The 14,553-nt window shown below is 33.8% G+C and overlaps 1 protein-coding gene and 1 pseudogene across 4 annotated transcripts in view; one reads left to right on the forward strand and one right to left on the reverse strand.

Moving 5' to 3' along the window:
• The window catches only part of LOC120257599 (protein SHOOT GRAVITROPISM 6), a 62,375-nt gene extending 61,833 nt beyond the window's left edge, over positions 1-542 (forward strand). For all 4 annotated transcript variants that reach the window (XM_039265035.1, XM_039265036.1, XM_039265037.1 and 1 more), the window contains one exon: positions 64-542. In XM_039265035.1, the coding sequence (XP_039120969.1) occupies positions 64-225 (162 nt within the window). In that variant the 3' untranslated portion in view covers positions 226-542. The remainder of the gene's footprint in view (positions 1-63) is intronic.
• Positions 543-4,317: 3,775 nt separating this feature from the next.
• On the reverse strand, positions 4,318-13,638 carry LOC120257600 (annotated as a pseudogene).
• Between the last annotated feature and the right edge of the window lie 915 nt (positions 13,639-14,553).

The following is a 14,553-nucleotide window of genomic DNA, read 5'->3' on the forward strand; positions in this document are numbered from 1 at the left end:
TGAAGAACTAAAATAAATGAAAAGAAAAAGCTCTCAATGGCTTAACATTTTAAACTTCTCCAGGTATTCTCGATCTTAGTGGGCAAAATGAGCAGATCACTTGATCTGATTGTTCGAGCCACATGTTCTTATGGTCTGGGACTTCTGCTCAAGGCTTCCAACCCAGCCACTTGGTCGGTACCAGTACTTGATCGGTTGGACTCCACCCGAAGTTCTCAAGATTGAGATTTGATTGCCAAACCCTACCAAGCCACCTGCAAGAACATGAAGTCACAGTGACGTGCCACCAGACGCCTTGTTTATTTTGCCAGCCCCTTTCATGCTCAGATGTATATGCAAGCCTAAACTTATTGTATTCCTATTTGTACTTATTCTTCTTTTTTTTCCCTTTTTTATTTTCATGTTTGTATTTTTATTTATTTATTTTTAATCACCATAAACTCACACTGCTTCTGTATAGATAGTGCTTCTGTATAGATAGTGTGGCATCTTTACTCATAATCATGTATATTAATACAAGCTCGAAGGCGCATGCTTGTGCAGGATGATTATTACCAGCTCTCTCAGTCACAGGTTAATCCTAAATGTACTTGGATTGAGTTTAGATCTCAGTCATGACAACTGGACAGGGTGCAATGTTTGAGTTCCCACTTAAGCTGTAGACACTAGGTAGCCAGATTCAGTACAAGAACTTTTACCATAGCAAGGTCCATCTTGGTAATGAACTCAACAAGCACATGTTTAATTGGGAGAATGCAACAGACACAAATAAATGTTTAGTTGCGAAAATCTGACTGATATAAGCAAATGTTTAACTGGGAAAATATAATGGATACGAAAACCACCATGTTCTTAAAAACAAACAAAGTTCAATCCTCCCTTATATTTACTTGTCTTATTACTGCAATTACATTTTATATATTCTATTGTTATCTTACTTAACACTTAGGTTTTAAAATATTTCTCTATTATTTGATAACTTCCCTATTTGAGAAATGGCAAACTTCTAGATTATCACACAAGGAAAGTATGATTCTCCAAGTAGTTGTATTTTTTTATGTTTTTTTAGCTTTTTTTTTTGTACGTGTATCTAATATATTGCAAGAAAAAAATTATAAAATGAATGATTTATAGGGTTATTTCTGGCATTCTTGTATAAAGTGTTGATTTTATGTTTGTGAAAGTCAAACTTTTTTTAAGTATCTCATTTATTTTGTTAACAATTAGTGGCTCCATTGGAAAACTAGTATGCAAATGTCATAGGAATGGCAAACACCTGAACTTCGGCTGCATTATGTTATATGTGAAAAAAAAATATTTGAAAGATTCACTTTATTTTGTTTTTTTTAATTCTAAATGCTTGGAATTTTTTTAGGTGGGCCTTTCTTGGAAGTATGTATCTTAACATCTCAATTTGGGGCTTATAAATGTTTCCCTTCTTATAAAATATGTGAAAATTTTAAAATATATCTCACGTTAAGAAATGAAGAACATGGTTGAGATCAAACTTTTCATTATTTTTATTTTTTCAATTTTTGTATTCTATTTATTTTCTCTCATAATACTTAACAGTCAATTATTGCTCAACTTCACTAAAAAAACAGAGTTCACATCAAATTTCAGCTAATTATAGATGAGCACAAAAACAATTATGTTGACATTTAATTTTAGTGATATTCCATTTCTGAATACCATATGCAAGAGAAAACATGATTGAGAGGACATATCAAAAATGATTTTGAAAAATTGTTAATGAGAAACTTTTTTAAAATTGACCAAACTTTGACTTGATTAATATTAATCATAATCAAATATTTTAATATTAAGAATTCATTTTTTGAATAGGCATTTATTAATAAATTTTAAAATTAATAAATAGGTGTTATAACTTTTTCACTGATCATGGTATCCCAACTCAAAAACATATTCTCGTTGCTATATTTTTAGAATCTTATTATTCTGAATTTTAATTTTCTCTTTGAAAATTATATTCGCATAATATTATAATAATTAATATTCTCATAATATTTTAATAATAGAATGCGTGGCAGAAATTGCAACCCTCAACACTCATGTCAATGCCACAAAATGGCTTTTTAAAAAAATGTGAAAGATAAATGCACTGAAACAATGGAATATCGCAAGATATGCGTCACTTGAAACTTCATATATATAAATTTAAATGCTTTCCGAATTATCTAATTTGTCATCAATAAATAATTTTAATTTGTTTATGTTAAAAAGAAATATACACTGCAACATTTTAGAGTTTATAAATATTTTTTTTGTTTTGTTTTGGCAAATATGGACAAGCCACGTGTCAGAAGCACGTGTGGGATTTCTAATTGTATCACGTGCCCTCATCATACACATGGGGCTCGGTACCAATAGGCTAAGGTGCTTTCAACCTACACAAGGGGATTCAACTCCTGATTTTTACACGTAAAATTGGTGAGCCAAGGTAGCAATTCCTTACCACCTTGGTTTGTCCAACATAAAAGTTTACCTTTGGACATATCAGCCCTTTCAACATAGATGCTAACAACCATGGTTCCAAAGAGGTAGCCAATATAGGGAGGTCAATTGCAACATAAGCTTCTTTGGGTGAAATAACACGGAAGATGACCATGAGCATGGCACGCAGGAGAGAACCAATAGTCCTTCCAATTGGAAGAAAGGTTACTATAGGGAATAGTGCTAATGCCCTAGAAAATTTCAAAAGCATTATAGCCTAGGACTACATTCATAGTTGATACCATTACTACTATTTTAACTTGGGGATTACGTAGTTTGTTAATTCAACAAAGATCTTAATTGGCACAAAGAATGGAAACTTCAACACATATTTTCACAAAAAAAGAAGAAGAAGAAGAAGAAGAAAGATCCAAAGGAAACAAATGTAATAGGAAGAACTATTGAAATGGAATTGAAGGACACCAATTTTGGCACTCAACGAACAAAAGGTTATCAAACTCCAATAAAAAAATTTGAATCCCAATGCATTAGTCAACTCAGTACCAAAGACACAATTTGCTTAAAAAAATTTCAGTGATAGTTCCCTTCATTTCTATCTTCCCTATAAAAAGGAGATCCAATGTTCCTCAAAACAATCACGAAGGTATTTGTTTTCTAAAACATAATCAAACATATAAATAAACATAACATTGATCTCAAATTCTTAAACAAGCAAAACCCCATTACCCAAAATGTAAAATTTACCATTGTTTTCCCAATTAGAAAAATAAATCAGATGGCTTTATTAGCAATAATACTGGCTTTTTCAAGATCTATTAAACATATAAAGAAGAGTAACAAATGGTCTCAAATTATGAAAATAAACATTTGAACTCTTTAAAAATGAAGAAACAAACATCCCTCATCACTAATACATAAAATTTAGCATTTTATATATTCAAATATTTGAGTTCTCTGAATGAAGGAATGAAACAAAACCCAATATCCAAACTCTAATATTTAGGAATAATATTGGCTATCTCAAAAGAAATTAGCATATACAAAGAAATATTACAAATGGCTTTCAAATTATGGAATTCAACACTTCACTCTCTTCACAGGAAGAAACAAGCAATTTTCATCATGCAAAATGCAGAATTCAGCATTGTATCCATACAAATCTGAGCGATCTTTAAATGAAGAAATGAAACAAAACCTAATATCCAAACTTTGATATTTAGCAATAGCATTGACCATCTCAGAAGAAATTAACACATTTAATAAAGACCTTTGCTCTGTTGAAGCACTAACTACGAAACTTCACCTAATTTCTTTTTTTTTTGGGTTATCTTTCCTTGTTTTTTTAGGTTCTTGGAGTAGGACTCTGAAGTCTGGTGTCCCTTTAAAATACTACACTGTTTAACAAAGCACCTTCATAAGGAACTAACTTATACATCATTAATGTTCTCTCGAAGAATATTAGGTGCACACCTTTGGTGAACTCTTGAATCTATGAAAGTAATAACAAATAAATAAATAAGTAAAAAAATAAATAGCACCTTAAAATAGCTGAGGAATGGAAAAAAAATTTGTTTGTTTGCATGATCATCCTAACCTCGGGGGTGACTTTGATAAAGCCAAACTTCTAGATCTAAATTGATTCAGTTTCTGCAGCTGCAAGAAGAATGAAATGCATTTCCTTTGCAATTGCCAACGTCCTTTCCATGGTGTTATATAACAGTCGTAAGCAAACCCTATCAAAAGACATGAATAATATCATATCATTTATATTAACAATGGCAAATTTTAGATGTAATTGCAATTGAAGATGAAATGAAAAGCATTTATCAAACTCACTTATCCTTAAGATTCCCTCCTGGCTGCAATAAGTGGGAGTTTAGCAACTTGATCATCCAGCACATAAAGTATCCCAACTGACACAACATATGACCTACAATGTTTTATCAACAGTTTAAGATCAAATTCAAACACAAAGCACTTATACTACTGTTAAGATTACATAATAAATCCCAGAAAAGTCTTGGTCCCTTGTGCTCTTTTTGCAAGTACACAAAAGATAGAAAAATTTTAGTTTAAAAAAAGAAGGAAGGATTAGTGTCAAATTAATTCTTACAAGAAATTAGTATTTCAATTAACTTTTTTATATGATGAGAATAATTTCCAAAGTTCAAGTGCCTAAGAAAGAAGAATCTTCATCTCAGTGGATGAGTCTTTTCTACTTCTATAAGAAATAATTTATGTCTACCAAAACAATTGGTAATGGTTCAACATGAAGCAATGTTTACAGGAAGTGACAAACAAAAAACTTGTTTTAAAGCAAGAGCAAAATAAAATATTAGAGAAAAAAACCACATTGTATCTTTAAATCAACTATATTACTCTTCTTCAAGCAACAAACATGATATTCCGTCTCGCACTGAGATATTGATAAAGAGAAAAAAAAATTCTTGCACTCAAAAAAAATGGAGAAAGATGAGTGAATACTACTAACATAGTAAGTGCATGCAGCTGACCTAATCACAAATCTGAACATTGTATAGACCAAACTTTTTGATTTGTTGAAGCTAAGACCTCTAGAATGTAATATAAACATAAGATGAAAACCAAACCGTTATAATAAATCAAATTGAAGTCTTAAAAAACAATTAAAATGAAGTCACGTAGGTAGCTAAAATGAGATTGCATACATGTGAGGACTGACCAACCTACAAATAACGCAGTCCACCAACATAGTCTTTTTGGCTAGTTATAATATAGTTGCATTGCTGGTAGATTTGTTCAATCGGTTGGACATTAACAACCTCTGCAGTGGCATTTGTATTATTTTTTTAACCGCTAGGCTTTCCTCTAGCTGCAGATTTATACACCAATGAATAAACCAGTCTCCTTCAAGAATTTCTGATAGCCCAACACATTTTGTGACTCAACAGAATGACAAGTGACAAAAAAACACTATGATTGATATGTACAAGAAAAAGATAGAATTTTACCCTTGTGAAAAACTATAGGACAGAGATCACAAATGAGAAGATCACCGCCATCATCACATATGCTACAAAGATCATTAGTTTCATTGGTAGGCAACTTTAAATCTTTAGGCAAGGAAATGGTTAAATCATGGAGTGACATGCTATCCAATGTGAAGATGTGATTGTATCTGGAAATTACATGTGAGAATGATGAGTACAAAATTAGGATGGCTATCGCTAGAAAACAAACTTCTAAAATTTTAGTGAAGGAAACCTAACGTCTTTGCGCCTTTTAGCCTGATCAACATGTCATTCAAATTGTTTATGGCTAACTTGCACGTGATATAATATCATTAAAATAAAAAGTAAATACGAAATAAATAAAATAAAAATTAGTCTAATAAAACTATATGACTCAAAAATTTACCACATTGCTATAGCTACACAAAATTCCATAATCCACTAAATAGCCGTCCAGCAAAGAGTGAATTTTGTATAAAAATAAATGGCTTTGATGCAGATGTTGACGCTTTTAGCACAGCCTCTATTGGTGCAGACACAGCCGCATGTTTCTTTGGTGTTGAAGCAAGCATAAAAATAAGTTGTTTTTTTAATAGTATAATTTGGCTCTTATACAAAAAAGATGTCTTTAGTGTATATATGAGTAGAGGTGGGCACGGGCCTTCCGGCAACCCTGCCCGGCCCGCGTTCGCCCGGAACCGCCCGCCGGGTCATCGACCCGGAGGGCCGGACAGCTCCAGAACCGCCCGTCATAGAGACGGGCCGGGTTACTGAGTTGGCCCGCCAGGCCGACCCGGTTGCAACCCGGCCCGGCCCCGTCGGGTCCAACCCTTTTTTGAATTTTTTTTATTTTTTTCCTAAATTTTCTGAATTATTTAATTTTTTTATTGAGTGGGCCGGCCCGTCGGGTCAACATGGAAGCCGGGTCGGTTCCGGGGCCCCGGCTTCAGTGACCCTGACCCGCCGGGTCCGACGGGCAAACCCGCCCGGCGAGTTCTATACCCACCGGGCCGGGTCCGGGTCGGTGGGCCGGTGAACTGCAACCCGGCGGGTCGGGCCCTCCGGGACGGTTAACCGGCCCGTGCCCATCTCTATATATGAGTTTCTAATACAAAAGAAATTGTCATTGGTGTAGAAATGTTTTTCAAAATGAGAGGTGCCAAAATTAGGTGCCTTTTCTATAAAGGTATATTGCTTTGATATGTAAAAGAAGATTACATGGTACACTTTCTATAGAATTAATGCTACAAAATCAGAAACTTTTGAAATAGACATAAATGATTATGGCATGGAAATGGGCTTTTCAGACAATATAGAATTGGGCTTGACAATATAGAATTGGCCTCTTCAGACATTGAGATAAATGTCTATGATATTGAAAGAGACGTCTCTAATACTAAGATTGATGTTAATAACCTTCATCAAACACTTATAAAATATGTGATAGACATGAACAATTAAATTAATAAATAACAACAAAACATAATCTTTGACATGTAAGCTAAATAGAAGCAATAGTTAAAACCAAAAAGCTATGTAAGTTATTATTGTGTTAAACATCAGTAAGCATTGGTAATAGATCATAGATTGAGGATCCATCGTACCAACACCGATCACCGGTGGATTCATGGAAAAGACAGCAGAAGTTCTGGCTCTCTTCGCCTCAGTGTTAGCTTAAGTGCGTGTCCGGGAAGATCAAGAAGATGGCATTGGAAAATGAGGGTGAATTCAAGCTCTCGCTTATAGAAGGGGTAAAATCGGGATGTTATAACAAACTCATCTATCTCCATCTCCCTACCCTTCTAGACATCGCTCGCCATGGAAAAAGCTGTGAAGCAGAAGATCATCGAGTCAAGGATCACCTTTGTTCAAGCTAGGGTATGGAGGAGCCCTAGAACCTTGAGGACCAAGATGAAATGAGCGAAGATGGTTATGTAAGGAAAAGAGAGAATAATGGAGATAGAAAAAGAAGAAAAGGGATTGAGAATTCATAAGAAGAGAGAAAAAAAATGAAGATATAAAGAAAGAACCAAATGTAGGTGGGTGAATTGACCAAACTAACCCTTTGGGTGGTTTGTGCATTTACCAAATCACTTTTATTTTCCCAATTTATGACTATTAAAATAGATATGTGTTTTGGCTTTAATTCATTTTCGAGGTGTATGTTTTTACATTTTAGCCCCTATTTCTTTTTTCAGAAAAATGGAAGAAAAGAAAATTCTGAAAAGAGATGAAGCATTTCCCTTGAAGTTTGATTAGAAGGCAGAGGGGAAAAATGTGGAGGTGGTGGGAGAGCATAGGGCATGTAGCGACGCATGGCCACGAGTTAGGATGATACGATCTCTCGGAGATGAATAACTCATGGAGGGAAAGCATTTCTCACTGTTAATGCTAGCCAAAAATAGCAAACTCGTGATGCTCAAGGCTCCTTTGCTTGTACGTACCGACAAAAAATATAATATATAAAAATGTGTTATCTTTCCATCTCAACAAGGGCAATTGCATCATTTGAGTTTCGTCGGTCGGTAGGGGCAACTTTAGTGGGGGAAAGCATAAGATGCCTCTAAATCTTCAAAAGTATTATCTCCACAATGTCAATATATCATTTTGGTAAATATGAATACACGAATTAGAGAAATACATTTTTATAAATCAATTGATCAGCATATAGAAATATCAGGAGAACATATCATTTGAGTTGAATTACAGAGCCCATGAAAATGCCCTACACGGAGAAAAATGATGCTATTAAAATTTGAATTTGTATATTTTATTCAAATTATAGTTAACATAAGTAAATAATAAAATCAAGTTTTTATTTTTACAAATATTATGATTTTGTGATTATGAATTCTTTATTTTCTTCTTGTTTTACAAAATTAATTAAAAAATGATTACATCATAGCACATTGATAAAATATGGTGGATATTAAATCAAATCAATTAATATTTCTATTTGTGGTACCTTATTCTTGGTTAATCAATGTCCCTCTTGGTTGTTAATAATAAATCTTACTAATTTTTTACACACTTTCTAATAAATTCTTATAAAAATAAGATAGAATTATCAAACTACTTTTAATTTGTTTTAAGAAAAATAATATCAAATAATTGTTTTCATGAATAATGATATTTTAATATGAGAATGATGGATGGATAATTATATGGTTAATCCAATAAAGTTATGTTGAAACTAATATTTGTCATATGTGGAAAACCATCCTCATCACAGTCATGCAATTCCCAGTTTTTCATGTGAATAAATATAATTAAGCGCTATTTTTCTTATTTTTATTTATAAAAAAACTCATGATTTAAATTGAATCCAAATTAGATGATATAAACTTATATTTTGCATGCCCCAAGGTTAATGTTACCCCTAGTAAAAAAAATACCAATTGCCTAAATAGCAAACTTGTGACTTATGACTTATAAAAAATTTGTACTAATGATGTCGATTGCACCTTCTTCTTCGGTTTTAATTAAATTATAACTTTCAATGAATTATTTTACTTATTTTTAATAAATTCTTAAAAAAGGAAAGTGAGGAATAATCATATGAATTTTTTTATTTTTAATTAATACAAAATCATTTAATTAATACGACAAAGTTACATTGAAGCCAATGTCTGTTCTAAATGAAAAACAAACTTATGCCAACCATGCTTGTTTTTATTTTATTTATAAATAAATAAAATAAATAAAAAAATTCTTTTATTTTTAAATTATTACCATTTCTAATTAAAATTATATGGCATAAACTTATATTTCCAATCCCACTTAATACAAAAACGAAATGAAGTTGTTAGCCCTAACTATTTTCGATTTGTTGCATGAATCTTTTTCTTCAAGGTTGCTCTATCAAGAACTAGAAACTAGATAAACTAAAGTCAAACATATCATTTTGTAAAATTTCTACTAAATTTTTTTAGATCTATCTTTTCCTTTGTCTACGATTTGAAAAGCTTCCATTTTTCTTATGAGGGTGTCCACCGGTTATCTAAGGACATGTTGATACTATTTTAATCGATTCTTTCCTAACTTATCCGTAATTGATACCACTCCCAATCTATTTTCAGATAAAATCATTCTTCATTTAATTTGTGTCTTTCCTAGTAATGACTAGCATCTATCTCACCTTTATTTCAACCAGGCATATAATTTAAGTATGTTGTTTCTCAAGAGCTAAACATTCTCATTGTACATCATTGTTGGCTTAAAAACCATTCTATAAATCTTACTTTTATATTTAAGAGATATTCTATGATCAAATAAAACACCAAAACCCCCCTTATATTCTATCCCACCTGCCTAAATTTTATTCGTTGCATCTTCTATAAGTTCCTCACTATCTCGAATTATAAAGCTTAGTTACCAAATCAATCTACTTCTAGCCATGTTAGTACTATCCATCCTAAACCCTCTTTCATTTCTGCTCACTTTATTGTTGGGGATACATTTTTGGCGCCCTATCTTTACCCTCCTTAACTTAAAATTCTTGGCTTCATAAGTGTTTTTCCAAATTAAATTTTAGGTTAGACGCTTTTCCTACTTTTATCAAGTAAGACTAGTGCTTCATACAAAATTTCAGCATCTAATGCAATGTTAATGCGGTAGTGCAAATTTTTAATAATAACACTATTTACAAATGGCAAGTTTATTCATCATGACCAAGAAAAGAAAGTAGGGTTCTTGAAGTAGTTTTACTTAAATATTTTTCTATTAAAAAAAAATCTACATAACTAAATGATAAAATTAAGATTTCTTGGATGAAAAATGTATTGGCTATTTCAGAGGAAATTAACACATATAAAGAAACAATAAACTTTGATCATTCAAAATGGTGAATTTAGCATTGTATCGATACAATTGCGAGAGATCTCTAAATGAAGAAATGAAACAAAACCCATGATCCAAACTCTGATATTTGGCAAAAGCATTAGAAATCTCAAAAGCTATTAACGCATGTAATAGAGAAGCATCATCGGCTATTTTTGACTAATTTTATAGCTCTCACAACCTCTCTCCTCTATAGTTTAGGTAAAAAAAACCTTTGCTATGCTGAAGCACTGACTACGAAACTTCACCTCCTATTCTTCCTTCTTTTTCCCCTCTCTTCTTTTCTTGGGTTCTTGGAGTGGGTAATCCAGATTCCAAACTCCCTTTAAAATAATACACGGCCCAACAAAACAACTTCAGAAAGAACTAACTTATGCAGCATTGATGTTCCTTCGAAGAACATTAGGCGCACACCCTTGACGAACCCCTGAAGCTGTTAAAGTAATAACAAATATATAAATAAACGACTCCACATAAGAACCAAAAAATAAAAGTTGGTTTGTTTGCTCTAATAATCCTAACCTCTTGGGTTATGACTCTGGAAAAGCCAAACTTATTGATCCAGATTGATTCAGCTTCCGTTGTGGCAGGAATAACAAAATGCTTTACCTTCGCTATAGCCAACATCCTTTCCATGGCATTAAATAATAGCCTCAAGTAACCCTATCAAAAGACAAGAATATTACTATATTATTTATAGTGACAATAGCAAATTTTGTATAGAATTGCAATAAAAAGATGAAATTGAAAAGCATTTATCGAAACTCACTTGTCCTTGAGATTCCCTCCTAGTTGCAATGAGCGGGAGTTCAGCAACTTGACCACCCAACACACGAAGTATTCCAGCTGACACAATAGATGACCTACAATGTTTTCTCATCAATTTAAGATGATATGAATTTGAGCTTTCAGGAAAGGATTAAGATTAAATTCAAATAAAAGGCTCTTACTCTACAATTAAGATTGCGCAATATATCCCATGCAAAAATCATGATCCCTTGTGCTCTTTCTGTGAGGACATAGAAAAACAGCAAATTTAGTTTTAAAAAAACGGAAGGATTATTATGAAATTAATTTATCCACTAACACTTTGTCATTACCCGAATACAATCTTAGGGATAAGGTCTTGACCTGTCTCCTCATCAACAATAGGTTCAAATAATTCCTGCAAGAAAAATAGTCTTGCGGTTAACAGAAAGTATGGCGAGAATAATTTCTCCAGTTCAAGTGGCATGTCATAATATAAACATCCACTCACATGGAAAGTGGCCAGTGCCTTAGAAAGAAGAATCTTCGTCTCAGTAGACCTCCACTTAATATTGGGATTTGCTCTTAAGCCTTTGTCTTTCTGCTTCTGCAAGAAAGAATTTTAAGTCTGCCAAAATGATCCCCAATGGTCCAACATGAAGCAATATTTGTAGAAGATTGTGAATCCTGCTACAGTCACCACAGCATAACCACTCTCCTTTTGGTAGCTCCTATTGCACAAATTGACAAACAAAAAAGATTGTTTTAAAGCAATAGCATATAAAATACTAGAGAAACAAAAAAAGCCACATTGTACCTTTAAGTCGACTATATTACTTTTCTTCAAGCAACCAACATGATATTTCCCTCTCGCACTGAGATAATGATGAAGAAAAAAATTCTTTCACTCGTAAACAATGGAGAAAGATTGGTGAATACTAGCAACGTAAGAAGTGCGTGCAGCTGACCTGATCACAGATCAGAACAGTACTTGGACCAAACTTTTTCGAATTGTTGAATTCAAGGCCTCCGTAATGCGATATAAACATGAGAGCAAACCCAAACCGTTGTAATAAATCAAATTGAAGGCTTAAAAAAAATAGTTAAAACACAGTCACGTAGTTAGCTAACATGAGGTTTCATGCACATGAGAACTGACCAACCAGCAACTAGTGCATCCACCGACATACTCTCCTTGCTCTGTTATGACATGGCCACATCGTTGTTCGAACGATTTGACATCAGCAACCTCTGAAGTTGCACGTGTATTGTTCTTCCAACCGCCGCGCTTTCCTCTCGGCCGCAAATTTTTACACCAGTGACAATACCAATCTTCTTCAGAATTTTCGATAGCCCAACACATTCTGCGAGAAAATTGAATGACAGAATCAAGGGGCAATTAAGTGGGAAAAAAATTATGAATGATGCGTACAAGAAAAAGATAGAATTTTACCTTTGTGAAAAACTCTGGGACAGAGATCACATTTGAGAAGATCACCGTCATCTTCACAGATGTTGCAAAGATCATCAGTTTCGCTGGTAGGCAGCTTTTGATCTTTAGACAAGGAGATAGGTAGATCATGGAGTGACACACCATCCAATGTGAAGATGTGATTGTATCTGAAAATCACATGTGAGAATGATGAGTACAGAATTAGGAAGGCCATCACTGAAACAATAAACTTCTGAAATTTTAGTGAAGAAAAACTCACGGCTTGCAGCCTTTTAGCCTGGCCAGCATGTGATTCGAATTGTGAAGGGCTAACTTGCACGTGATATAATATATCATTAGAAGAAAAAGTAAATAAAAACTAGTATAATAAAACTACATGACTCAAATTTACCACAGCATTGCAGCAACCACACAAAATTCCAGAATCCGTTAAATAGCCGCATAGTAAAAATCTGAATGAAAAAGTATATCAAATTAAGAAACATAATATAAAATAATGCTTCAATAAACTAAGATAATTAATCAAAGCTCACAACCTGCCCACGGACATAGTATCCCACTTTTAACTCTGGCAGGTATGGTATCACTTGAAAAGACCAGCTTATGCATGGCATCATCCCTAATTGGTCAGAAATCGACAAAATAAAATTAATAAATCACAAAGTTACCCATTGAAGTGGTGAATAATGGAATTAGTCAAATAAAATTAATTGAAATAACCCACTTCTTAGTTAGCCTTCGGCCACATGTTTTCCTTTGAGATGTTGCAGCCTTAGGAGCGTTGTTAGTAGTTTGTGGTGCAGAACCATGCTCTTTTATTACCGAAAAATATGCCTTTGATAAAAAAAATAGATTTTTATGGTACTGAAAAAAGAATGCCTTTTGACCTTGTTGGCAATAGATCATAGATTGGCGAATCATCGCGCCAACACCGATCATCGGTGGATTCGTGAAAAGGGCAGTAGGAGTTCTGGCTCTCTTATCCTCTGTGTTAGGCCAAGTGCAGTGTCCGGGGGAGATCAAGAACATGGCGTTGATAATTGAGGGAAAATTCAAGCTCTCACTTACAAAAGGGGCGAACGCTTGATCTGATGACAAACTCATCTGTCTCCATCTCCCTACCCTTCCAGCCATCGCCCACCATGGAAGAAGCTGTGAAGCAAAAGATCGTCGACTCGAGGATCGTCTTTTGTTCAAGCTAGGGTATGGAGGAGCCCTAGAAATCTCTAGGGCGAAGGTGAAATGAGGAAGAAGGTTATGTAAGGAAAGGGAGAACGGTGGAGATTGAAAAAGGAGAAAAAGATTGAGAATTGATAAGAAAGAGAAAAAAAAAGAAGGGAATATATAAAGAAAGGACCAAATAAATGTAGGTGGGTGAATTGACCAAACTAATCCTTTGGGTGGTTTGTGCATTTACCAAATCACTTTTATTTTCCCAGTTTATCTCTATTAAAAATCGGTACGTGTTTTGGCTTTAATTCTTTTCGTGGTGTATGCTTTTACATTTCAACCACTATTAAAAGGAAATTCTGAAAAGAGATGAAGCATTTCCTTGAAGTTTGATTAGAAGGCAAAGGTGGAAAATGTGGACCTAGAGGGAGAGCATAGGGCATGTAGCGACGCGTGGCCACGAGATGGGATGATACGATCTCTCGGAGATGAATAACTCATGGAGGGAAAGCATTTCTCACTGTTAGTGCCAGCCAAAAATAGCAAACTCATGATGCTCAAGGCTCCTTTGCTTGTGCGTACCGACAAAAAATATAATATAAAAATGGGTTATCTTTCCATCTCAACAAGGGCAATTGCATCATTTGAGTTTCGTCGGTCGTTAAGGGCAACTTTAGTGGGGGAAAGCATAAGATGCCTCTAAATCTTCAAAATTATTATCTCCACAATCTCAATATATCATTTTGGTAAATATGAATACACGAATTAGAGAAATACGTTTTTATAAATCAATTGATCAGCATATAGAAATATCAGGAGAATATATCATTTGAGTTGAATTACAAAGCCCATGAAAAAGCCCTACACGGAAAAAATGAT

Source organism: Dioscorea cayenensis, unplaced genomic scaffold, assembly GCF_009730915.1.
Source record: "Dioscorea cayenensis subsp. rotundata cultivar TDr96_F1 unplaced genomic scaffold, TDr96_F1_v2_PseudoChromosome.rev07_lg8_w22 25.fasta BLBR01002221.1, whole genome shotgun sequence".
NCBI lineage: Eukaryota > Viridiplantae > Streptophyta > Magnoliopsida > Dioscoreales > Dioscoreaceae > Dioscorea > Dioscorea cayenensis.